Below are 26,334 nucleotides of genomic sequence, written 5' to 3' on the forward strand. Positions count from 1 at the left end.
ACTGATTGAATATTGATATGATATGGTTTTTCATTGTGCTCTTGTGTTTTGGTTGGTGTGGAGTTCTTAAAGTACATTTTGTCTGGGTTAAAAGTCTTACGTTTTATTTGGTAAATCTTGCAGGCCCCATCTGCTTATTGGTAAGACTCAGGAAAGGCAAAACTAATGTGTGGGTTTTTTGTTTTGTTTTTTTGTTTTGTTTCTTTTTTGTTTTGTTTGTTTCTTTTTGTAAAGGGTTGGCTGAATTCAGCTCTATGTCTGTAATTTGAGAGCTTATTACCTGCGATGAATTATGGTATCACAAAAAAGGCCTTTGGGCTCACTTCTCCTGTGTCCAGTGAACACCTGCACTACTTCAGAATGCTTTGAACAGCCCGTGTTTGGAGGATGTATTGTAATTTAGTTCAAAAAGCTTTTATCTCATATGTAATGTAGAGGTCTTTCAGGAACCTGGGCTGACAAAGACTTTCCATGTGCTTCCTTTAGGTCTGAAAAATCACTCAAGATTAGCATGCTAATGATTGGCAGTGAAACCTGTGAAGATCAAGACAATTGAAGTCTTTTCTGGGTGCCTGAAGATAACAAATAACCTTTAACAGATGAAATGCTCTACTTCCATTAAGTAAACTCCTAATTTTCAGTGCAATTTGTGAAAAATACTGAAGGTAGGCATTTCTTTTATGTTTTGGAGTCACACATCTGCCTCCAGCTCATTGTAGTTAATTATACTTAGGTCCTTTTTGGGGTGTGTTCCTAGAGGATCTGCATATTTTCTTCCCAGCTCTACTTGATGTTGTTGCGCGCTGCTTGAGTTCTGAGTGGTTCATTTAGGAGGCCTGGTGCTGCTGTTTTGTCACAGTGGAGAGAGATCAAAGAGGCTACTTAATACCAAGGTTTAGGAAGAGCTAGAACATCCATTTCAAGCAGTGTGCTGTGCCTGTTGTGGCTAGCATCAGGTCAGAAATAATGAGCATGGTATAATAACCCCTTAGAAATAAAAATCTCCTCAAACATGGACATCATACTGTGGAAACACAGCTTCAACAAGCTCTCTTCAGGGAAGCAGGAGATAAAGAGAAGCACAGGTATATGCGCGGCCAGGTCACATTGTGCACGCTGAACAAATAAAAAGTGTGGGTGGGAGGCCTTGGCAGAGGGCAGGCACAGACAGTGGCTTCATAACGGGTGAACAGTGCTATGTGTTCAAGGGTCCTGTTTTGAAGGTACTTGGGAGGGCTGCACTTTGTTAAACACATCTGCCCCACAGTTCACGGTAGAAGGAGGCAGAAGAAACATTCATTGATTAATGTGTGTCAGTAATTGTTACAGTAAAAACGAAGGGTCTGGTTTATTTCTTTTGTTATATGTCCCCCGTTTATTTTCTCTGTCTGCTGTTTTGGCTTGCTTTGCTGTTTTTTGGAAATACATTGTTGAAACGCACAGATAAACACACCAAACGCTAGTAGGTTGTGACCCACTGTTCAGCAAACCTAGCCTCAGTAGTTGTTAGAGGAGCCCCAACGTTTACAGACAATACCCTGCAGTGTGCACACCAGCTCATCTCTCTCCATGTACTGCCCTAGGCCACGGGTTCCAGACAACCCCTGCCTTGTTACACCTCTTGTACACCTCACTTTTGCACTGTTTCTGCTTCTCTTTGTCTTTCCATGTATCTTTTTCCCCTTTATTTATGTTAGATGAGTCTGTGTGTAATCAATCAGGATGTGTGCAAGACTAAATATGTGTTTCAGAAGTTGCTTTTACAATAAACTACATTAACAGGTCTTTAAAACAGATAAAACAACAAACTGCGTTGCCATCTGAACAAACAATGTATTTAGAATTACAGCACAAGTCGTAATAATAGGGTGATCGTGGCTCAAGAGTTGGGAGTTCGCCTTCTAATCGGAAGGTTGCCGGTTCGAGCCCCAGCTTGGACAGTCTCGGTCGCTGTGTCCGAGGCCTTGAGCCTCGCCTCTGTCAGTGCACCCCAGGGTGGCTGTGGCTACAATGTAGCTTGCCATCACCAGTGTGTGAATGTGTGTGTGAATGGGTGGATGACTGGTTGTGTAAAGCGCTTTGGGGTCCTTAGGGACTAGAAAAGCGCTATACAAATACAGGCCATTTACCAATAATACAAGCGATGAAACTTTATATTCAGTGTATAACATTAAAAATACTTTTAATTTCTTACTCATTTTGCAAACTTCCTGCCATGTTTAAAGAAATAAAGAAAGGCTTGCCTGTTAGATGGTTTTCTAATGATTGTGCATGTTAGGCTCAGTGTGGGAGCCAAGGCCAAGTTGAATAACAGCCTGTCTCTCTAGGCTTCACAGAAGACTCACTATCTCTGACATCGCCACACATCTGGCAGTCAGCCTAAAGACCATGCCATTTAATTAGCTCTAATGAATAATAATTTTGTGCATGAATCAGCTCTTAATTCTGCATAATTACAGTACAATTTGTAGACGAGTTTCATTAAGAATGCATCTATAACTAACTACTAGACTAGAGGGGTACACAGATCTGCAAATAGAGCATCTTTCTTTCATTCTTCTTGTTTTTATTTGAAAACAATACATTTTTTGCAAAAATGATGGGTCAGCTTTGTATTCTCTGTCATTAAATTTGCAAGGTCAGACAAAATGACCAAGGCTATAATAGCTGCTGAGACAGCAGATTGCCCAATTAGATGAGGCCCTTAAGCTGCTCTCTGCACTAAAGCGCTGTGACCTTCAAATCATTGGAAAGATTAGTTGGAGCTGTCCTGCCTAACAAGACTGGAATTTGCTTGTGCCTGTTTTCCTGGTAGAATAGTCTGAATAGCATTCTGCATGAAGGCAAGAGTTGAGCAAATTGGTAAATATGTTCTTATTACAAAAACATGCCTGTCACTTCTTTGTTTTTTAGGACTTAAGGAAATTGACTGCTAACGCTGAAAAGATTCTGTCATGCCCTGTGTAGACCTAACCTTACTCCCACATTCTTCACAGTTTGACTCTCTTCTTCCTGTCCCCTTCTTTCTCACTATGCTGGTAATGCATTGGAAAGAAGAACCAAAGTCACACTACATTAGTTTGGTGGTGGCTGTTGCTACAGAGAGCCATTACTCTTCCCTGACAGTATCAAAGAGAGCAGCAGAGCTGTGCTGTGCCTAGCCCACTACTCACTCTCGCTCTCTCTCTCTCACCCTGCACCACTCGCAGGAAATTGCCTCATACTTCAGCAGGCAGGAGGTGAAACGGCAGCGACACCCATGCATGTGTCACTTTCTAGGCTCAGGGCTTGGGTGGGAGTGGGCTTTGGTGTCACACACAAATGCTGCCAGGGGAGCAGTAGAGGAACACTGCCCAGAGGATGTGGATCTAGGCAGTGCTACAGAAGCTGAGATCTGCTGGAATACAGTGATGACAATTCTTCGGTCCATGTAGACTCCGCTGCATTGAACATAGCACTAATGTACAGCTCAACACACTGTCCTCTGCTGACTGATCTGCTATTCTGGGTTAATCATTTTTCCTACTTTGCTGTTAATGTGAATGGAATAACTGCTAAGTACTTTACACAAATCTTTTGACACAGTCTACATAGCCAAAACACTTTAGTGGTGACTAATTGAAGCAGGTGGAATATACTTTTAAAAGTGAAGAAGTACTGAAGGTTGGAAAGGAGGTTAAAGTGTCTAGGACTGCTGCATTTGGGACTTTTGGGTAAGAATAATAGTAAAATAAGGCATTAAAGAAATTAAATTAAATCCTTTGTCATAAGGGATATTATTAGCTACTCCTAATACAATTTTGCTGGTTTTAAAAGACACTGAGAATAAATGAGCATATTTTGTTCCATATTTTCCCTCATAATGGTTCAATTTTTTTACACTGGAATTTTTTTTAGCACAATCTAATACTTTAGGTTCTGTTAAGTAAAGCTTAAATAGGCTGTTAAATGTCAGGCATTTTATCAAAACACTACAAGCTGCAAACAAATGTGCCTCAGTGCTTGATAGAGTATTGAAGTGTTTGATGTTTCCAGGGTAAAAAAACAACAACTTAAAAACGCATGCAGCACAATTTTAGATATAGAAGGACGACCTTTTTCAGGGTTTGGTAGGTTCTAAAATTTTGATGATGTCGTTACAGCTTTTCTTGCATCTTACCACACCGTAGTATCAGTCTGTGCAGATGTCTCAAAAGGACAAATGTTTATTGCTATTATAAAGCAGCCTTTGTTGTGATTGTGTGTGCTCCGTGTCCCCCCTCTCCTTTCATTTTGGGCTGGGCTGGGGGGGGGGGGGGATTGGTGCAATCCGCCGCCTCTGCAGCTCTGTGATTAGAATGGGAGGGAGGGAGAGTGCTTCTCAGCAGGACTCTCTGTTTTATATTCATCAAAAGAGCTGCCTTTGATTTGCTCCCTCTTTGACGTGTGACAGCATGGACTGCAGCACCACAATGCTGCTAAGGAAATCATGCACTTACCACCCCCTATTCCACACCACCCTGACCCCCCCACCCTTTTCTCCCTTCTCTTCTTCCTGCCAGCCATGACCCCCCCCCCCCCCGGCAACTCGACTATTAAAGTCAGCCACTGTCCCCCCCACCATCTCCCGCAGCCGAACCCTCAGGCCAGCGCACCAGCTTATTAATTTCTTCATTATTATTGATATTGCTGCTCTCCACAAATCATCAGACTTTTGCCAAGGTCATCTTTGCTGAAGGTCTGCCCCCACTTGTTTCTTGCACCTCCCGTCTCGAGAAACGGACAGACAGGCTGAAAAGATGGCGAGCTCACAGGCAGACAGTGTGTCCAGTTGTAACAAAGAGACAATAGACGAAGAGCTAAAGCCTTGAATAGGGCGCGATGATAATGATACGATGTTGACGATGACCACAATACCGAAGATGAGACCTTCATTAAGTCACTTTGTCATTAGTGCTCTACTTGTTGTGTTCTTTACAGAGTGCCATTGATTCTGCTATTTGTCTGCAATATCATAAATGTTCCAACGAGCCTTCTGCTTATGATCGTGCGGTGTGTGACCTTCAGCTCATTCGCTGTTGGAAGAAATCTGCGGTTTCCCCGGTGTTGACACAGAAGCCCACCCTATAACCACCCTAACTATCACATCAGTCAATTTTGCCTAGTCTGTGATAACTCGTACTGCAATCACATACACATTCATACATACACCTTCACCTCACTGTTCAAACACTGTTTCCTTTCACTATGCTGCACAGACACGCACACACGCATAGCTGTGTTTGAACAGGACTGCTCTGTGCCATAGAGACTGTGCTGGTTATTAACAGCATGAATTATTTAAGAAATTTCCAACTCTGCAAACACTGGTCGGAAGAGACAAGGCGCAGGAAAGAGAGAGAAAGGGAGAGAGTAGCTGTCAGCATGCATGTTCGATCCATCAGGCATAAACTGAGGCTATTTGCTGTCTAAATCTGTATCTCCGAACTGGTGTAGCTAACACGATTGAACATGGCCATGGTTGGCGTCCAAAGAAAGAATATGTCACATCGTCCATTTTGATTCTAGAAGTTTCAAACTAATTGGATTGCATATTTTGTACCAATACAAAAAAACGTATTGAGTCCATAGCATGGAGTGGTATGCAAATGTTTGACTATTATGTATACAGGGAGTGCAGAATTATTAGGCAAATGAGTATTTTGTCCACATCATCCTCTTCATGCATGTTGTCTTACTCCAAGCTGTATAGGCTCGAAAGCCTACTGCCAATTAAGCATATTAGGTGATGTGCATCTCTGTAATGAGAAGGTAGTGTGGTCTAATGACATCAACACCCTATATCAGGTGTGCATAATTATTAGGCAACGTCCTTTCCTTTGGCAAAATGGGTCAAAAGAAGGACTTGACAGGCTCAGAAAAGTCAATAATAGTGAGATATCTTGCAGCGGGATGCAGCAGTCTCAAAATTGCAAAGCTTCTGAAGCGTGATCATCGAACAATCAAGCGTTTCATTCAAAATAGTCAACAGGGTCGCAAGAAGCGTGTGGAAAAACTAAGGCGCAAAATAACTGCCCATAAACTGAGAAAAGTCAAGCGTGCAGCTGCCAAGATGCCACTTGCCACCAGTTTGGCCATATTTCAGAGCTGCAACATCACTGGAGTGCCCAAAAGCACAAGGTGTGCAATACTCAGAGACATGGCCAAGGTAAGAAAGGCTGAAAGACGACCACCACTGAACAAGACACACAAGCTGAAACGTCAAGACTGGGCCAAGAAATATCTTAAGACTGGTTTTTCTAAGGTTTTATGGACTGATGAAATGAGAGTGAGTCTTGATGGGCCCGTGGCTGGATTGGTAAAGGGCAGAGAGCTCCAGTCCGACTCAGACGCCAGCAAGGTGGAGGTGGAGTACTGGTTTGGGCTGGTATCATCAAAGATGAGCTTGTGGGGCCTTTTCGGGTTGAGGATGGAGTCAAGCTCAACTCCCAGTCCTACTGCCAGTTTCTGGAAGACACCTTCTTCAAGCAGTGGTACAGGAAGAAGTCTGCATCCTTCAAGAAAAACATGATTTTCATGCAGGACAATGCTCCATCACACGCGTCCAAGTACTCCACGGCGTGGCTGGCAAGAAAGGGTATAAAAGAAGAAAAACTAATGACATGGCCACCTTGTTCACCTGATCTGAACCCCATTGAGAACCTGTGGTCCATCATCAAATGTGAGATTTACAAGGAGGGAAAACAGTACACCTCTCTGAACAGTGTCTGGGAGGCTGTGGTTGCTGCTGCACGCAATGTTGATGGTGAACAGATCAAAACACTGACAGAATCCATGGATGGCAGGCTTTTGAGTGTCCTTGCAAAGAAAGGTGGCTATATTGGTCGCTGATTTGTTTTTGTTTTGTTTTTGAATGTCAGAAATGTATATTTGTGAATGTGGAGATGTTATATTGGTTTCACTGGTAAAAATAAATGATTGAAATGGGTATATATTTGTTTTTTGTTAAGTTGCCTAATAATTATGCACAGTAATAGTCACCTGCACACACAGATATCCCCCTAAAATAGCTAAAACTAAAAACAAACTAAAAACTACTTCCAAAAACATTCAGCGTTGATATTAATGAGTTTTTTGGGTTCATTGAGAACATGGTTGTTGTTCAATAATAAAATTATTCCTCAAAAATACAACTTTCCTAATAATTCTGCACTCCCTGTAGTTGGGTCCAACATTTGTCGCACAAATACACTGATTTTTTTTTTCCCCCTCTGTACACATCATAGTAACTTTTGAAACAAACCTAAACATATGTTTCTGCAGTATTTTCTAGGTATGTAGAAAGCAGCAAAGTGCATATCTATTATACATGATATCTACAGGCCTTCAATTGTTGGTATTTCAAAGGGAAGTTTTTTTATTTAAAGCTTTGACATAGAAATCATCTGCATTACTTGTGTGTATGCTAATTTACCAGACATATAGACTCAGGCAAAATGTCATACATCAAACCCACTTTCCCTCCAAAATGTAAAAATCCATGTTCTGGTGGTTCTGTGCCTGAATAAAAATGAGACAGCGGTGTACTTTAACTATAAAGATGTAATGTTTATGCTCATCTCTGCGTGCCACCTTTCTCACACTTTGTCTTGACCTTAAAGTGTCTCTTTTGACAAGCAGTCTTCAGTTCATCAGTTAGCTCTTAAAAGCTCTTTGCTTAGTTGCCCAATACAGGAATGCTAGCTGAAGTGAGAAGGCATCACAGTAATAGCTAGTCACTGTGCATGAATAATAACAGCATTGGGGGTCACAGCACCTTTTGGCATGTGTAGACATCAGTTTGATTTTGCTTTCAGCTTTGATGGAGTTTGATTGGAGTTTGATGCTGGGCTCTCACCATGTGATAGCCCTCCTCAGCACAAGATGACACCAGGCTGTTCAAGGTGAACATTCAGTAGCCCTGCATGCATGCATGCATCTTATCACTGTCTCCCTAATGGTCCTTCACTTAGCTCTGAGGCATCTTCTCCAGCACTCAAGCCAACGTCACCCTCTGTCATTTCAGATGTTCACTTGCCCCAGTAAGCAGACAGAGACGTTCGGCTCGTTCGCTTCTGTGCCACTTGACAGAGAGGGACTGCAAAGAAGGCAAGAGTAGATGAGAGGAAAATAAACTAAGAGAGAGAACAATGTTAAAGTATGCAGCGCTGCACTTTGTGTCAGAAATTGTCCACCCCCACCCCTGCTACCTCCCTCTCCCTTGTAATCTCTGAAGCCATGGTATGGTTTGTCACTGTTAAGTTGATATCAAACTTTGGTGCTCTGTCTGTGGACTCGTATATCTGAAGCTTCACTGTTGCACATAAACCCCATAATCCTTCTTGAAAAGGACAGGTAAGTGTCTCTGTGCTAAAAACTCACTGCTCTCTTCTCTGAAAAAAGTAGTATTCTTCTTGGTTATTTTCTCCTACCATTCATTTCCTTGTGTAGCCAGACTGCTCTTTGGCCCCACAGGACAGCCTGAAGCCAATGGGTGATTCCAGCATTTATCCTTTCCTTCACAACAACTCTAACAGTGAAGATCAGAGCTCATTCACTTATAGTTTGGCTGACTGCCAGTTCTAAACTCCACTATCATACCAAAGTCTGCTTAGTGAGGTGAAGAACCTATACTTTTACTTATAGTTGTGTGTTCTTGTTCTAACCAGGTTGAAGCTGGCAGATACAATAATAATGAGTGGGCCAACACTCTATACAGTAGCTGTATTCATTATTTATTTATTTATTTTAGTGGCACAGATTTGGCGGGGGAACATCTCCAGTGTTATCTTACGTCTCATTGATATGTCATCCATCTGCACTTGTGCCAAACGCCTAACGCTCTATGCAAACTCCCCACAAGATGTCTGTTTTTGTAAATGGGTTGAATTTTCTTCACTATCTGACAAATCCACTTATCAGTATAACTGTAGCAAAGTAAATCATGTCAAAAGGAAGAGACAGAGGGTGCATTTGTTTGCTTTCTTTTTAAGGGCATCCTGTATTCTGTTTTATTTATGGTGTTTTTGTATTATAAAGTCAAGTTTGTTGTGCTCCACTATCTTGTCATTGGTTTATCTTTAGTGTGGTTTTCTATTGTCTGCTCTTCTCCTGCTGTAGTCAGGAGTATTTCATAGGGCTCTTGACAACTCACCTCCTTTGTTCTCTCAGGAAAGGATGCCAAATTCAATGGAAAGTAGAAAATAGGAAAATGCTTCAAAGTCAGTACTTCTTACCCATTGGAGCAATATATATTTGCGCACTTGGCACACAGTAAAATTCTTTGCCGCCCCCCCCCAGATAGGATAGAAAAATAAACATTTAATATGTGTGTAAAGTTGGAGCTTTATCACAACTACAGCGTACCACAGCTGATCTAATCTTATCTGTAACATCTACCCAGGGCAATCTCTAAGTTTAGCAGAACCAAATAAATCACAAGGGAAAAAAATGTTCTTAACATTCAGACACCTATTCTTGCATTAGAGAGCTTTTGGCAGGGCCAATTCCAAGCAATTACTTCCTAGTGGTCAGCATTTGGCCTATCTGTGTGGATTAACGATGAGAATGCTGACCTAGGAACTGGTCAGCCGTGATGCCTTCACACCTGAGTGAGTGGACTCTGGGCTCGACTACTGCAGCGCCTAGACTGTCTAGAGGGATTGCGTATTAGGGGGAAGGCTCAGTTCAGTTGGAGACACATTTGGCTGATCCCTATATGCAACCAGAGTTCCTGTCTGTGTCTCCCATACCAATAACCTCCAACAGAGGTGAAGCTTTTGAAATGAACCACTGCATAATGGAGATAAACTCAAGTCACAGGTCATAGCTCAAGATAAGAGCCAGTATTTAACTGGGCAGTTTCATACATCATCTCTCTGCCTTGAAGCAGTGGATAGTTTGAAATAGGCTGAAGTTTGATTGCATGGAACAAAATGTGTTTGCCCATGTGTGACTACAAGTTAATGTTTTTTCTGTGAGTGTGTGAATGATTATGTGTACATTTGTTAAACAGTGTTTGTGTGAAAAGGAAAGGGAGTGACTAGGACTTTGCTTGGGTGTGAATGTGTGTGGAGAGAATGAATGTATGGGTGCGGGCCTGTGTGCGTCTGTTCTGGCAGTGAATGTGATTGTGTTTTGATTAGGTCTCAGTGGTGCGCCAAGTTCAGGCCTTGTTGAGATTCCTGCCACTCCCACATCCCCATCGCTTTCTCAGTTTGACAGCTGATGGGATCTCAGATGGAATGTGCATGTGTGAATTGCCAGCAATATACATAACAACCTAATTTCTTCTCTCCATCTCGTACACCTTTTCCCTCCCTCTTGCTTTCATTCACTCCTCTGCCTCCTCTCTTTTTATCTGCAGTCATTAAGCTGTCTGTTTCTGTCTGTCTTTCGATACACTTCTCATACAATATACAGAGTTCAGGAGCAGTGTCAGCCCCTGCATTTTGGGCTGTAGGATTTACCGTGTTGTTTTTGTTCTAGTGAAGAAAATCTGTAGCACAAACTTAAGTCGTCAAAATGGTCTTAGTGATTGTATGCACAGTTCAGAATTTTTACGGCATTAGCACTGTGGAACTATCACTGTTGTTTATTGAATAAGAAATTGAATGGTACCCAGAGTACAAAGACATACAGTGTAGGTTAATTCACCATAGTTACACAACGCATTTTTTTTATTATTTCACACTAGAGTTAGTAAGCCAATCTTATGTTTTCAAAACAATAAATGTTCCAGACTTCCAAGTCCTATAGGTATGGTAAATAAGTAAAATTCTCGATCTTACTGATCATCAGCTGAAAAGACAAAATTCTTACCCCCAACTTTGTCAGATGCTGACATTTGGGCAGACTCATCATGACGTGACATTTTCATGCAACAGAAACTTGTCTGACGTCCATTGTACTACAAAGTACCATTTTGGTGAACAAGGATGTATGAAAACTTAAAATAAAAAAAGAAAACATTGTTGAGGTGCAGAGTGAGGTCATGTTAACAATTAGTGCTGCCACGATTAGTCGACTAGTCACGATTACGTCGACAATTTTGATCGTCGACGTAATCGTGACTAGTCGACCAATTTAATAGTCGATGCGTCGTTTTGAAACTTTGTAAGATCCCAAAAGACGCAGGAATAAGTAGTAGGATTTAAGAGTGTAATAACGGACTGAAACAGAAGATGGCAGCACTGCATGTACAAGGATGCCAGCTGCCGTTAAACCCCGAAGAAGAAGCTGTGTCCCAGGATTCATAGCGCGGCCTTGTCGCTACCCAATCCGTACCGGAAACCCGATCGGTACCCCGCATTCGCAAATCTTACGTCACTTCCTCTCTTTGTCAACATTGCAACATTCAATATATTTGAATGATACGGTTAGCGCCCAGTCAGTGTTGCCAACTTAGCGACTTTGTCGCTATATTTAGCGAGTTTTCAGACCCCCTTAATGACTTTTTTTTTCTAAAAAGCGACTAGCGACAAATCTGGCGACTTGTATTATTGGAGACTTATTTATGACGACTTTTTGACGTGAAAGCACGTATCGCTCTTACTCTCAACAAGCAGCGGTGCTACCGTGGGCACCTCACCCGTGCCAAAGCGCTCACGGGCGGAGGATAGTCCTCCCCCCGCTGCTATCAGGGCAGGAGATGTTCCCATCTATGCGTCCAAACTAGAAAATGAATCGCGCATGAGCCAAGCCGCTGCTCCAGCACTGACTGTAACGCAGTCAGTTCTTCTTTTACTGTTATGTTGTTTTGTGGATCACAAGGTTTAAAACTACTTATAAACACACACACACACAGTAACTACACTAGAGTGCCAAAGAATGCAGCTGTGTAAACTTCAAATATCTGCCACCACATATTTTCAAAAGCGCACAACGTTTTCGGAGACATCTGTTACCCACCAGCTCGATAGCTAACCGGGGGCAAGGCTCACTAGCCGGCAAATCGTTTTCAAACCCACTGCCGTCTTTCGCTACTCAGGTTAAACATATATAAGTCACTTAGATAACTTAAAAATGATATTGTTTGGCTTTTTTCAGTATTTTATTTGTTCCTAAGTAAATCAGTTTGGCTGAGATTAAAGTTATAGTTTTTACACAGCTGAATAAACGTCAAGCAGACAACTGATTATCAGAAGTGTGAGATGCTCGAGAATATACTCCGGTGTTGTGTTATATTTTAGATAGCAAGGTGCAGATGGCTGAGTTTATTAAACTCCACCGAAACAATCTGCAAACTTCATTAAAATTTAACAAACAATCATCTTGTCTTTATTTTTAGTTAGCACATACCTTAAACACTTAAAGCTGTAAGCTAATGATAGTTATATAAGAGCAGATTCATGCTGGTGCAATAAGCTGTACGTTGTACGTCCAATGGGCGCATGATCTGATTAGTCGACTAATCGCAAAAATAATCGGTGACTAGTCGCCTATCAAAATAATCGTTTGTGGCAGCCCTATTAACAATGCATTAAAATTTGCCTTAGATTCACCGAGGTCTTCAAGGTCAACTTAATGATTTATTGGTTAAAATTTACAAAAAGCCATATACCTTAGAAACTGTGATCCTTACAAGTGTGTTGTGTATTGTCAACATAAAGAAGGTACAATATCAAATGTAACATATGAAGATTTAAAATATGTTACATTTGATCTCTGACCTCTCCTTCAATGTCAATAGGTCTGAAGGTCAAAGTGGTAATAATGCTAAAAAGAGCTATTTAAAACAACTGTATGTTTCTTACTGGAATTATTTGTAGGCATATAGGGAATGTTTTATGGGGATTCTAAATGTTATGTTACTTTGGACTTCTTCTTCAAGGTCAAATAAGGTCAAACCTTATCTTTAAAACCAAAATCTACTGCCTTTATTATGTACGTTACAGTAACAGCTTAGCCATTTAATAGTGCATCCTCCGACAGAAAAGCACATTTGGTTATGGTTTACTGGGCTACCGCCTTGCTACTTTGCTAGTGCTACTATTGAGCATCTCGGTGTTAACACCAGCAAACCCACCTGACCAAGCATTACAGTACTTACCATCTAGTTTGAGGCACCTGGAGTCACAGTGGGGTTGGATAGGCCAAATTGGATAAGCAGAAGAGGATGGGTAGATGGATGGATAGATGATATAAATGTCAGGCACATTTTTGTCCAGGGTTTAGCCCACATCTTGCCTTACAATAGCTGAGGTGGACTCCAGCTCGCCTTGCAATCTTCTGAAGAATATAATGGAAAAGCAAATGGGTGGACTGATGACAGCAAACATATTAAATGAGTACGAGGTTAGTTCGTTGATCCAAAGTAATTCAGGAATAGGTGATTATTTATTTATTTATTTATTTTTTAACCCAGGAGTGCCAATACCATAACAGTTTTTCCTTTGTGTTGTAAAAGATGATTGTGTCTAGTGGTTAACATCAGCAAAGACTGGCCATCCTAATCTAAATCAAGCAGCTTCCCCAAACCTGCTTGATTTAGATTACATTTAATGAATATCACACTTCTTTCTCAGTGGTCTTGAGCATTTATTCCTGCTACATCTGACCTTAATATACACACCCTAGTCTGTTTGATTCAAACAGAGATGTGCTTTGAACTGTGTAGGGGTTTTTATTAGTTTCCTAGGTTTTCTGGCCATTGTTAGTCAGTGTTGTGGGTTGATTATGTATGCACTATTCCAGGATTTTTATCTTCCATTTACATGAACTTTGCTTTATTACTTTTACCATAATTAGCTAAGTGATTTCACCCGGGGGCATACTGTTGTTTTAATCCACTCCCACGTGCATGTGCTTAGTGTAAGAACTTAATCTATGTGTGAGAGCTTGCACATTCATTAAAGTGAATAGCAGATGCCCTTTGTCCTTTATAATATGGCGATCACAAATTCCCTATTTAGTTATTTTTAGTTTCCTGTATGCAGTTATGAAATCTGCCCTTTTTGTCATACATTTATGTATTTGTTGTTGCATTTCTCCATATCGACAGTAGTGCTAGTGAAACCAGTGCCAGGCTGCTGTTTCTCTGATAACCAGTTGAGGCTGCCTTAACTCTGGCTTTTTAATGTGGGAGTCTACTGGGGAAAGTAGAGTAGCTTTTGGAGCCAGCCTCCAGTGGCCACTCCAGGAACCACTTTTGGCACTTCTGTTCTTAGCTTCATTTTTCAGCCCCAGAGATTTCGGCCTGCTCCCAGTCAAGAGTCATGTTATATTAGCTAACTTTTTTTTATTGCTAAAAAAGAGAAAGACAAGTAGATGATCTCCAAAAGTTGATTCTGTTCATCTGGACGTAGCATTTTGTGGGAGAAACGTTTCGTCACTCATCCAGGTGACTTCTTCAGTCTCAGCTGAGATTTGGTTTCCCCAAATCTTATGAACAGTACATTTGCATAATGACTGAAACCAGCCCACTGAAGGAACAATGGGCTGGGATGCGAACACCATCCCCACTGACACAGCGGCCAGGGAGGCAGAAGAACAGCACATCAAGAAGGCCCTTAGTAAATGTGATTATCCCAGCTGGACTTTTGTCAAAGCTGGAAAGGCACCTAAAGAAAGCTCCAGCCGATCCAGGAGAGAAGGACAACCGCTGCCCAAGCGAAAACCTGTAGTGCTCCCATTAGAGGTGGGAATCACCATACATCCCACGATACGATATTATCACAATACTTAACACACGATACGATATTATTGCGATTTTTAAAAATATCTGCGATATTCAGATTCTGTACATAAAGGTAAACTTTATCAATATTCATTTTATCTAATATCAGTCTCGCACTCAGTCTTTCTCTCATTTCAGTCAGTTTTATTGTTGACAAACTGAACGGTTTGTATCACAGTCTAGCCCAACTTAACTGAATGCAACCATCTGGTACAATTATAGCTATTCTGAACTATGCAATTTATGAAAACTATGCAGCCCATTCAGCAACTGAAGAATTTGAAAGTAAATTAAAACAAAATATAATTTTACATTAAATAAAAAAGTTTTAAACTTAATTAAAATAAAACATGTCTTAAATTAAAATAAGTAAACTGTCATGTTTATTGCTGCCAAAAAAAGTTAAACACATTTGGACAGTGAAGGAATGTCAGGATTCTTGCTCAGAAAAAGGATCAACATGCTCTGAAGTCAGAGCACAAAAACTTTTTTTGTAACAAAATATCGATTTCTGCTGTCCCTGTATCGATACATTATTAGCAAACAAAATATCACGATACTACACAGTATCGATTTTTTCCCCCACCCCTAGCTCCCATACGTGTCAGGAGTATCGGAACAGTTGAGATGCATTTTTTTCTAAACACCGGGTCTCTGTGGCTTTTAAACCCAAAATACACTGCGCAAAAAATTGGTTCACCCCAAGGATCGGGTTCCCTGACACAAACAGAGTAACATAGTGTACGCTGTTAAGTGCCAGGAGGATTGCCAGGATTTATACATCAGGGAAACCAAACAACCTCTGGCGAAGCGGGTGGCACAACACAGAAGCGCTACCTCGTCAGGCCAGGACTGTTCACACCTACAGGCCAGTGGACACTCTTTCAATGATGAGGATGTACACATCCTGGACAGGGAAGAACGCTGGTTTGAGCGCGGAGTCAAGGAGGCCATTTACGTGAAAAGGGAAAGACCATCTCTGAATCGAGGAGGGGGCCTAAGGGTACATCTTTCACCATCTTACAATGCTGTGATTGCAGCCATTCCCCAACTCTCTGTGAATGGGACTCATGGCCATTGATCAGTGGTCTTTGATCAGTGGGTTATAGTCAGTGGTTGTTGATCAATGGTCATGAGAATTTGCATAATTATGATTAAGGAACTGACCTCCCAGCCCATTGTTCCTTCAGTGGGCTGGTTTCAGTCATTATGCAAATGTACTGTTTATAAGATTTGGGGAAACCTGCAGTCAGCTCAGACTGAAGAAGTCACTCTGATGAGTGACAAAACTTTTCTCCCACAAAACGCTACATCCAGATGAACAGAATCAACTTTTGGAGATTTACTTTCCTGGATGATTGAGAATGCATCAAGACAAGTAGATGATATTTATAGCAACCAGCTTGTAGATATTGCTGTGCTCTCAAGATTAAACTAAACTGTGAGTATTATGGACGTACACTATATTTGCTTGTACATGTTAGCTGTACGCAGGACCATGCGGGTGGCTGAAGAGATTTTTTTCTCTCAAATGATTTCTGTTGAATATCTGACTGGCTCTGACTAACTGATTCCAAAAGATATTTAAATTAACAGTCAGTGTCCCAACTACATTGGAAGCAGCTGATATGTTCAACTGTTTGCTAAAAATGGGGCACATATAGTATGCACTTCAGAAATGAGTCACAGTGACATTCATAAACTATCTCATTTTAAGGAGCAGCACTTGAGCCTTTGATTTCATCTTTACCGGAATTAAGACTCTAAAATAAATTACATTTGTTTCTTCTAACTTTAACTTAACAAAGTAAAGATGCTGTGTTATTTGCCAGTTCTGTCAGTTTTCTGAGGGCTTGATGTTATTCAATTGTTATGCAATAAATTTTTAAACAGACAGTGGGTAGACAGTATTATTGTTTCTCTGTATTTGTGCATTATGTGCATGGTTGTCTTGCATATGGTGGGTACGTCTGTCCCCGTATGATAAGGACCATCTGACTTGCTGATGGTTTTCTAAATATGGTGATGCTCTGGGACAGGGTTATAGTAATGAGCCTTGGCAGTAGCTTGCTTTAGTATTAAATGTGCATCTCCCTCCCTTTAAAGGCAGTAAAGCATGTTGGGATGCAGTGAAATGTTTACAACACTGTGGTTGGCTCCTTCAACAGTCCTGGCAGCAGAGGCCATTATTGCAGCTCACATTTCTAATCACTCATCCTTGGCAATCAATCAAGGCCCCACCCCCTACCTTTCTCGACACTGCCATAGAATTTCAGAAGTCTGCATTACAAGGACACTCTAAAATGGCCTCACAGAATACTTACAATCATCAACTCAAGTTAAAGAGTTTTTTCATTCTGTGAATGTGTAGGATCTGGTGTTTTGTGGCCAGCTGAAACCTCAAGGTTTCAGTGCTTGGTTTAAGTGTCCAAGGGGACGTATTTTACCTCAGGCTTTTAAAAGCAACCTCCTGGTGTCAAGTACAGCAACGTGGGTGACTTTTTCTTTTTAAACACAACTGAAATCTATTAACGGAGCAATTTTGTATCCTTTTTTCAGTTTGTTAGGTAAATTAAATATTTTTAAAATGCACATTAATTTGTTTCTTTAAACCACCTTATTCAACATGGTACTCCTACATACCTTTTAGAATATGTTACTGAGAGCTACTGCAGGAATCACCGTTGTTCACAATTGTTCCTTTTAATTAAAGGCTATTGATATACTAATATAAACCTAGATTCTAAAACCACCAACACATGATTGTACATTGTAGTTTCACTTCACTTCCCTGGATATGCTGCAATCTTTGTATATCAAAAGATGCCCTTAAAAAAACAACACAATGAATTCATGTTTCACTTATTTCATATACTTTAACATATATTCTAACTAGTGTCAGGAAGTTTTCTGTACCCAAGCTGAAAACTGAGGTTCTTTCACATTCAAACCATATCATATATTCAGACCTAGCCTTGACATCTTTCACAGGTTTAATTTCCGCTGCTCTGCGAGCTATGAGGTTTTTCTTTATCGTGAAAAGCAAAACAATGTGCAAGAGATGAATGTCACCTGAAAAAGGAGTAGTGGTTCCTCTCAATAGTTTTTAGTTGGTGTTCATGATGATGAAAAGACATTTGAGTTTTTATATTAGTAAGAAAGAATTACCGCTATGCTTTTGACTGTGTCAGGCTAAGATTGTTTTTTAGCTATTGCTAAACTTTGCTTTATTGTTTAAATGCATTCTCATTAGTGTCATCTACTGCAAATATTTGTTTACATGCGATGACTGTGTAGTAGATTATTAGTAAAAACTATGGTAGCACTACTATTGTCAAGGCTCTTTATATAATACAGCTACAGAAGTCCTTCTCAGTTCTTCTGACTGATAAATTGAGTATATGACAAGTGCAAAGTCTCATTTAATCCACTACTGTCTTGTCATTAAGGGTCTGTGTCTGTGCAAAAACCTCCTCAAGTTACATTTATTTGTGTACATTTACACAGATGTATGACTACCCAGAGCCGACATATTCAACGTTTTTTGTAGTTCTTCAAAACAAACAAAAAAAAAACATCGCCATGTAGCTTGATGTGGATGACATCATTTTTAGGTTGAACACTGACTGATTGAAAAGTGGGGTGGAACACGGAAAGGAGCAACAGTGGAGTTCACAGATAGTTGCTGCAGTGGAAACTTTTCATTCTTTGTAGCACTTGTTTTTACTTGAGCTCTTTCTATGTTAGGACTTTTTTCTGGGACTATCAAGAAGGACCAACAACTGGACAAGCAAGAGCAGCCCATCGACGGCTTGTTTGTCTCAGTTCCTCCTGGTTGCTACAGCTGAACCCTGCACCACATGCTCCTCTCTCAATGCTTTCACTTGAGAACAGTAGTGGAAGCAGTTGTAACAAACGTAAAGCACACACCAGAACAATGAGATAGCATTGCTATGTTTAACTGGAGTTAATGCTAACAAGTGCAGTTCTTTTGTAAGAGTGGACGTACATGTTGACTCCTTACACTGCTAACTTAAAATTATATAATAATATAGAAACTGCATATTTTTTTACAAATAAAGGGAAAGGTACTGTGTCATCAAAAGGGTGTCCTTAAATAATATTCAAGCAATATTAATGCACATTTTGTCATAGAAAATATAAAAAAACAACCCATTTTAATAGTGTCATTAAAATACTGGATCTATAAGCAGTATCAGTAATAGTAGGTGTACCATATGGGAATCATAATGATTCCCATCCTTATTCAGCATGTACTGGGGAACATGTGTATTGGTTATTATTACAGAGATAATTGAGGGGGAGATTTAAAGGAAAGAATCCATGTTTTATGATGTTTACTGCAGTGATGTCTCAGAGCGCGCGCGCGCGCGCACACACACACACACACACACACACACACACACACACACACACACACACACACACACACACAATATGCACAAATGTGAAAGGGAAGAAATAATTTGTGGCACTGCAGAAGACAGGTGTCACTGTGTCCTCTTCGCTGGTCATAAAAGTTAATTAAAGAAAAGGAATTTTTATTATCCTTGGTTGCTCAAGCACAGGCAATGGGCTGCTGCTTAATAACAGCCGATAGTGGAGTCCAAGAGCAGTCTATTCTACAGCTGCTGTCAAGAGATGTGTGTAACCAGATAATAGCTGCCTGTAGATATATGCACAGTACCTACCTCTAACAACTGATGGCATGTTTTCTAGAATTCCAGTCTAGATGTTCACTCTGTATCAGGTGCTGTCTGTCTTGGTGATGCATGTGACTATATGCAAATATTAAAAGTATCAAATTTCAAGTCCTGTGTTTCTGCTTATGGCTGTGACTCCAGCAGCTTAAACAAACACCCCTGATTTCTCTGGACTTTCATAACTTGCATTCATAGAGGGTTGGGCGATGGGTTATTGTTCCAGCTGCCATCATCAATCTTGTATTAGTGAACTAGCTAAATTGAGCATATATTTTACCAAAATCTGATGTCAAAGAAAGAAATGGTTAATATAGGTCACAGAAGGAGACCATATCATGATCTTTCCACTTATTTTTCTTTCGTTCTTTCGTTGATGTATATGGTTTGGTTGGTTGGCATATTACTGCAGCTTGTTTCCAGTATGAACGCAGCTTAAGTCATTAAAAATCTAGCAATTCACAAATGCAAGACCACCAGAACGTGTGTGTTTAGTTTTTTCTGTATGTTTCTGTATGCAGCAACCGTTTTTTACATATCTGCTAACACTCAAGTCTCGGGATTCTCCTGGCTTTCTCCCAGGAGACTTTACGAATGTGTGTGACTTTTATTTTGAATAATTAGAATATACAGGTTAGTAAATTTGGCATGTTTGACTGTTGTTACCAAAGTTGCCAGATTGTTTACACATGCAGCCCACACACTACAGGTTCTACTTGTCTGTCAGCACGACTTGAATGTTTACTGTTAGTTTGTCCCGTCCACAGCTGTCCTGTCTCATTACTGTCTGTGATTTTTGTATTTACTTTTAAATTGTTAATTTGACTTTCAGCTAGCATTTTGAGATTGATTTGAGATCATGTTGGAGAAGTGATATATACACTCACTCAACACTTTATTAGGTAAATCTTGCTAGTATCTTAATATTCTTTGTGACAGAGATTCAACAAGGTGCTTGAAACATTCTTCAGAGATTTATGTCCATATTGACATGATGGCATCACAAAGTTGCAGGAGTTTGATGACTGCATGGATCTCTCCTATTCATCAGCATCACAAAGTTGATCTGTTGAATTGACAGTGGAAGCCAGAAAAGTCACCCATCAGGATATGGGTGGCTTTTATGTTTAAATGATGCTTAAGAGACCAAAGTTGTGCTATTAAATATCCACCACACTATTACACCAACATCACCAGCAGCCTGAAACATTTATACAACCATGTTGAATCCTGCTTTCATGTTGCTTATGTCCAAGTCTGATACTACTGTTTGAATAAGTTTTGGTCTGAATTCTTGCCTCAAAATTTCTGACATGAGTCGTATCCAATGTGATCTTCTGCAGCTGAAGCCAAAAGTCACAGGATTTTCACCAGAGACAAAACACTCCTGTTATACTGTGAACCTTGCAGAAGATGGAACAAAACCAAGTTGCAGGTGAGATGTTATAAACTCCCAGCTGGCGTTAAAACTTAAAGACAACACTACATTGGGCAGTTATTGGCTGACTGTGCCAATTTGCCACCCTGAAGCTAGAGACCTACATGTAGTTCAACTTTAATTACCAGGGTGAACTTGATATTAAATGAGGTGGGAGTGGAAGGAGATGAAAAAGGGTGGAGGGGAGAAGAAAGGAATCATGAGGTGGAGGAGGAAACTGAGAGAAGTGGAGTGGTGCAGCAGTAAAGGATGCATTAACCAATTAAAGTTGGGGAGCAGAGGAATTACGTGATGCAGTGATTTTCTTTTCTCTTGTAATTGTCATTGTTGTTGCAATAAGAAAGAGGAGCTAACAGCAACCGTATCATCAGGATCATCATAGCATACTTTGGCTGTATTTGTATGTGTTCGGTTTACAGTCAATGTAAAACACATCACACATGCACTTCTGTATCATGGCAAGATAATTATATGTATCCCCTAGGTAAGTAAGACTAATACGATCCACCAGAATCAAATTTGCTTACATAAAACCAATACTAAAAATGCCTTTTGCCACTGAGATATATTTACATATTTGCACAATCTGCACACTTATGCTTAAAAATAATTATGTATGCATCAATATTTGATGAACAACAAAGACGTTAGCGCCCTGCAGTATTTTCGAGCTTGAGCCATGGGATTATGTTAAGTGTTCACACAGCCTCATCTATGATTCATTTTATTGCCAGAACCCTAGCCACTGCTGTTTTACTCCTCAGAGCTTTGTTGAGTCTGTCTGTGGGAGATAGCCAGCGGAAAGACAGAGGCTAAGGTACAGAATGGAGAGATGAGCATAAAAAGAAAGATGGTGAGACGACAGAGAAATGTAACCTTTTGTGAGTGTTCAATTTGAAGCTGCATTTCTCTCCCTCTCTGCCCCATTCTGGCTTTGCTCCTTTCAGTCCTTTTCCTCCCTGCTTTTACTGCCGGTCTTTCCAGCTCTCATTAATGCTAATTTATGCAGCCTGGCTGGCACAAAACTAGCAGGGAGGGTCTTCTCCCTTGATTACCAGCAGTGAGAACGGGGGCGGTGGGGTGGTGTGGTGGGGGGAGGCTGTGGTGAGGGTGACCTGGACAGACACCTCATTTAATTTAATACATTGGAGCATGCAGCAGCGGGGGAGTTGAGGCGAGGGAGGGAGATAATCAAGAGGCTGGGCCCTTATAAATGTGCTCTGAGATGACATGGAAGAGATTGGATTTGGAAACGAAGAGCAAAGAAGAGCAAAGCCAAGCGGAACACAATTGATTGATTCCATTCAAGTGATCGTACCCACTGATGAGGAATGAGTTTTTTTCTGAGGGAGAACGATCTGATGAGCTTTTTAAAAATTCTAGTGTTTTCATTGCCCGTCCCTTATTCAGCAAAGTCTCCCCATCTGCAGTCCCAGTTGCAGAATTAGTCACCATAAATGTCTCTTACGTAGCAATGCAAAACGGCAAGCTCAGAAGAATCAGAAACCTGGTTAAAAATCTGGTAGAATTTCTAAAGAAATACAGTAAACTATATAAAGGAGCAAATCTTGAAGCTGCTTTGTATAAGTAACTGGCGTTTACAACAGCTCAAATAAAGAAATATCCACAATGCAATTTCCTGGTTAATAAAATGGTTACCCTATAAATAAATATATAGTTTTTCCAATACTCCTGCATCTACCATAGTGGCAATAAAAATATAAACGTTAAGTAAAAAAGTAAAGATGGTTCAGTGCAAGCATGTTTTGATGGTTAGAAATAACATGTAATGTAAAGGTTGTTCTTATGTAGTAAATCAATTTAGGAGTTTACTTTGAGCTGAAGATGGGAAAGTGACATGACAGAATTTAACAATATACAGATGTCCTCTGTCTCTGGCTCAAAACTCTGTAAAGATTGTATTAGCATCCTGGCTCCAAAATGCAAAGCTAATATCATGACAGCCAGTGGCCTGGCTCCAGTATTGAGTCCCTTCAGGGTAAAGTGATACCTGAACCCCCTCATCTTCTAAAGATGAGCAGTCCCATCATGAGGTTAGAGCACCTCTCTAAACACCAGCCAAGGGTCGAAACACTTCCCGCCCATCCGTCCACATACTGTGACGAATGGAAGGAAATCAGACGGTGGCCATGACAGGCAGATTATGAAATCCCTCTGTCTACATGATTTAGCCCCGTCTCTGCTTCTTAATCGCCATATGTGATTAAAGTAAACAAACGAAGCATTATTAGATTAGTCAGAAGGACATGGAGTCTTTGTTGGTGATTATCCTTTCCTTTTTAATGAAATGCTGCTTGAAATTAACATGGCTTTAACTAATTTGATTTAGCATTGGCCCAAGAAATACCAGACAGCTCTCATTTGCCTGCAGACAGTTTGAGATCCTTGTCAGGGGCTCGAGATCAAATGTTGGAGCAAGGCAAATATTTCCGTTCTTCTGCAAAGTTCACACGGCTTGATTGAGTTCCTTGCATCGCGTTGTTTGAGATACAAAGATGAGTTACCAAGTCAAAAACACAAGAAATGGTTTCTCAGTATGCAGTGGAACTATATCAACAAGAAATCTAAAAGTTACTGACACCATGAAAATATTCTGGTGGTCACTTTTATGGACACTGACCTATCTTTGTACTGACAGGGTTTATTAAAGAGCTGTTGTGTGCTTGGATTAAAGGGGGTCAGCAGTCGCATGAATAGCATCCATGTCTGTATTTGGCAGCGGGTGTGCATTGTTAGTGGAAATAAGCCTGTCAGTATAATCCTCCTTTGTGAGATTCATTAAAGATAGGATGCAATCTAGCTGATTCAGGTCTCGGTTTTGAGGCCACCTTTAGGTTCACAAAGCCCCCGTTGCTACAAAGGCTAAAGGTTTTGGGGAAAGGGTGCTTTTTATCTTTATCTACACTGCTTTTTCATTTAGATCTCTACTCAGAGCAGTGTGGCTCAGTGTTGTATGGCAAAATGAATTTAACAGCTAGCCATCTTCGAAGTGCAGCTGCTAATGTTGTTAAGCTTGAAACAGTAATGATTGGCTCTTATAGTAATATACCTATCAATCGAAATACAGTGTACATTAAATACAACGGTAAATGGCCTGCATTTGTATAGCGCTTTTTCTAGTCCATAGGACCCCAAAGCGCTTTACACTACATTCAGTCATTCACCCATTCACACACACATTCACACACTGGCGATAGCAAGCTACATTGTAGCCACAGCTGCCCTGGGGCGCACTGACAGAGGCGAGGCTGCCGGACACACTGGCGCCACCGGGCCCTCTGACCACCACCAGTAGGCAAACACGGGGTTAGTATCTTGCCCAAGGATATTTGGCATGCAGCCAGGAGGCAGCCTGGGATCGAACCACCAACCTTCTGATTAGTGGCTGACCTGCTCTGCCACCTGAGCTACAGCCACCCAATACAATGTATTGGAACTGCACCATTACATAATAGGACGCTATAAACTGAAATTCTTGTGCTCCAGATAGCATTGAAATATTTAGAGTTTTGTAGAAGATTCACTCCAAATGTGTATATTCATATAATATCTCACTATCACTAAACGGTTGATTAGGATGCATTCCATATCTAATTTATGTTTGCTGAGTTTTTTGAACCATGGTAACCAATCAAGCCCTCCATAGAGAAACGGCAGGAATTTGGACGAACCTGAGACCAAACTTGCACAAGTTTGCCCATGAATAGCACTTCATATTTTCATGAATTAAACTTTAGGAAATCCATTTAAAGAATGGCCTCTGTGGCTTTGACTGTCAGATACAGAGCCACTTAAAACCAGGGGTCACCTCCACGCTTGTTTAATAGCTACTTAGAGCACCTTGGTGAGTGTGTTTTTGCCCTCGCCGGCCATAAATACTTATGGACATGGCTGGGTTTATCCTTTTCAGTGTTTTAAAGGGAAAACTCTTTTGAAGAAAGCACCACCAAACTCTCACCCAGGGAAGCCTTGTGCCTAAAAATGACAGTAGTTATATAGATGGTTTCAACGGTAATCCTCTAAAACAACTCCTGTGGTATAATTCACTATTCTCTTAGTAAACATTTATATTGCTGACAATATGTTGTGCTAAAGAAGGTGGGATTCAAGTTAACACTAAGTGACACTTATAAATCTCAGAGACACCAAAAGAAGGAGATATGGCCTCAAAGAATCCTGACATCTTAAGAAAAAAAAATCCTAATTGCAGAGATTATGGTTATAAACAATCACAAGTTAAACAGGGAGAAACATCAACCAACATGTTAAAGAGTAGGCAAGTGTACTTAACAGTTTTCTCTGATGACACTTTCTATAATGTTAATTAACTTTGCAATTTTTAATGCTTTTTAAACACTACTTTGGGGAAAATCAAAATTTTTACATTTTTGTTTTATCAGATTTCTCTGCTGATTTTATAGTATATAGAATATATTGTGTATTAATCATTTATTTTGATAGCTAGGCCCTTTGCCCCTCCTAGTGCACTGCCATGGACAGCTGTCTTTACAGAGCTCCCTTCTTCACCCAGGTCTCTGTGCTGGTGGTTTGCCATCAGTGTATTGTAGTAGTATTTATAGTATTATTTGTATTAGTATTATAGAAATATTTATGGTGTGGTTATTAGACTCAGGCCCAACCCACCTTTTCTCATCCTGGACTTTGGAAAAGGCAATGTCAGAGTTAATCATTTACATAAGGGCTTTAGAATAAATGCTCAGGGGTCTTTCTTGTAGGACATAGAATCTTTTATATAGAGGTATAGTGATACTAACGTGTTTCTGAGGAAGTGGTAGTTTATAGATGTATACATAAATCAAAGACTGTATAAAAGATGGAAGTAGTTTTTGGGTCTGAGAAGGTTTAATGTTGAAGTGCCTTAAATATGGATTATTTTAAAGGCCACCAGGGGGTTAAAAAATTCTTCTGGTCCTATAAAAGCCCATGGGAAACCAGGGTTCCTGACACGATCTCTATGAATACTTTCCTGTTGAGTTTTATGGTCTCGGTCATTTATTTTGGGCCATATGAAATAAAGAATTAACTCAGTTTTGTAAATCTATGTTTCAGAAAGGAGGATTATCCAAGGTGGGCTCAGTGGTTAACAACTTGTGATTGATAAGAAACAAGATGAGGTACATAGTTTTAAAGAAAATGGGAAACAGGAAAGCATCTAATTTTGTTAAAGGTCCATTTAAAGAGTCATGAGCAGAACTATTTTATCCAAGACTTTTGCATAGTGTGAAAGTACAGTGGCTGTAGAAGAATGACACATGGTATGTTGGTTAGATTATTGTTTACTGAAGTGTTGATGACACGTATCATAGAACAAATCACCCTTAGGAATCAGTTTTCTTGATTAACAACAGAAAGTTTTGCTCCTGTTACCCCTTGACTGGACTTTTAGCCCCGTCCCTTAAAAATGTTCCTTTTGGGCATCGGATCTCCAAGCAGCAACT

The 26,334-nt window shown here is 40.4% G+C and overlaps 1 protein-coding gene across 29 annotated transcripts in view; it reads left to right on the forward strand.

The window, feature by feature from the left end:
- Positions 1 to 26,334, forward strand: part of LOC309691504 (uncharacterized protein) — a 141,625-nt gene that overhangs the window by 47,782 nt on the left and 67,509 nt on the right. For 20 of the 29 annotated variants that reach the window (XM_082509197.1, XM_082509208.1, XM_082509203.1 and 17 more), the window contains one exon: positions 20,760 to 20,851. The exons of the other annotated variants lie outside the window; for them this stretch is intronic. In XM_082509197.1, coding sequence (XP_082365323.1) covers positions 20,760 to 20,851 — 92 coding nt within the window. The remainder of the gene's footprint in view (positions 1 to 20,759; positions 20,852 to 26,334) is intronic. 29 annotated transcript variants of the gene reach the window in all.

Source organism: Aulonocara stuartgranti, assembly GCF_965226115.1.
Source record: "Aulonocara stuartgranti genome assembly, chromosome: 1".
NCBI classification, from domain to species: domain Eukaryota; kingdom Metazoa; phylum Chordata; class Actinopteri; order Cichliformes; family Cichlidae; genus Aulonocara; species Aulonocara stuartgranti.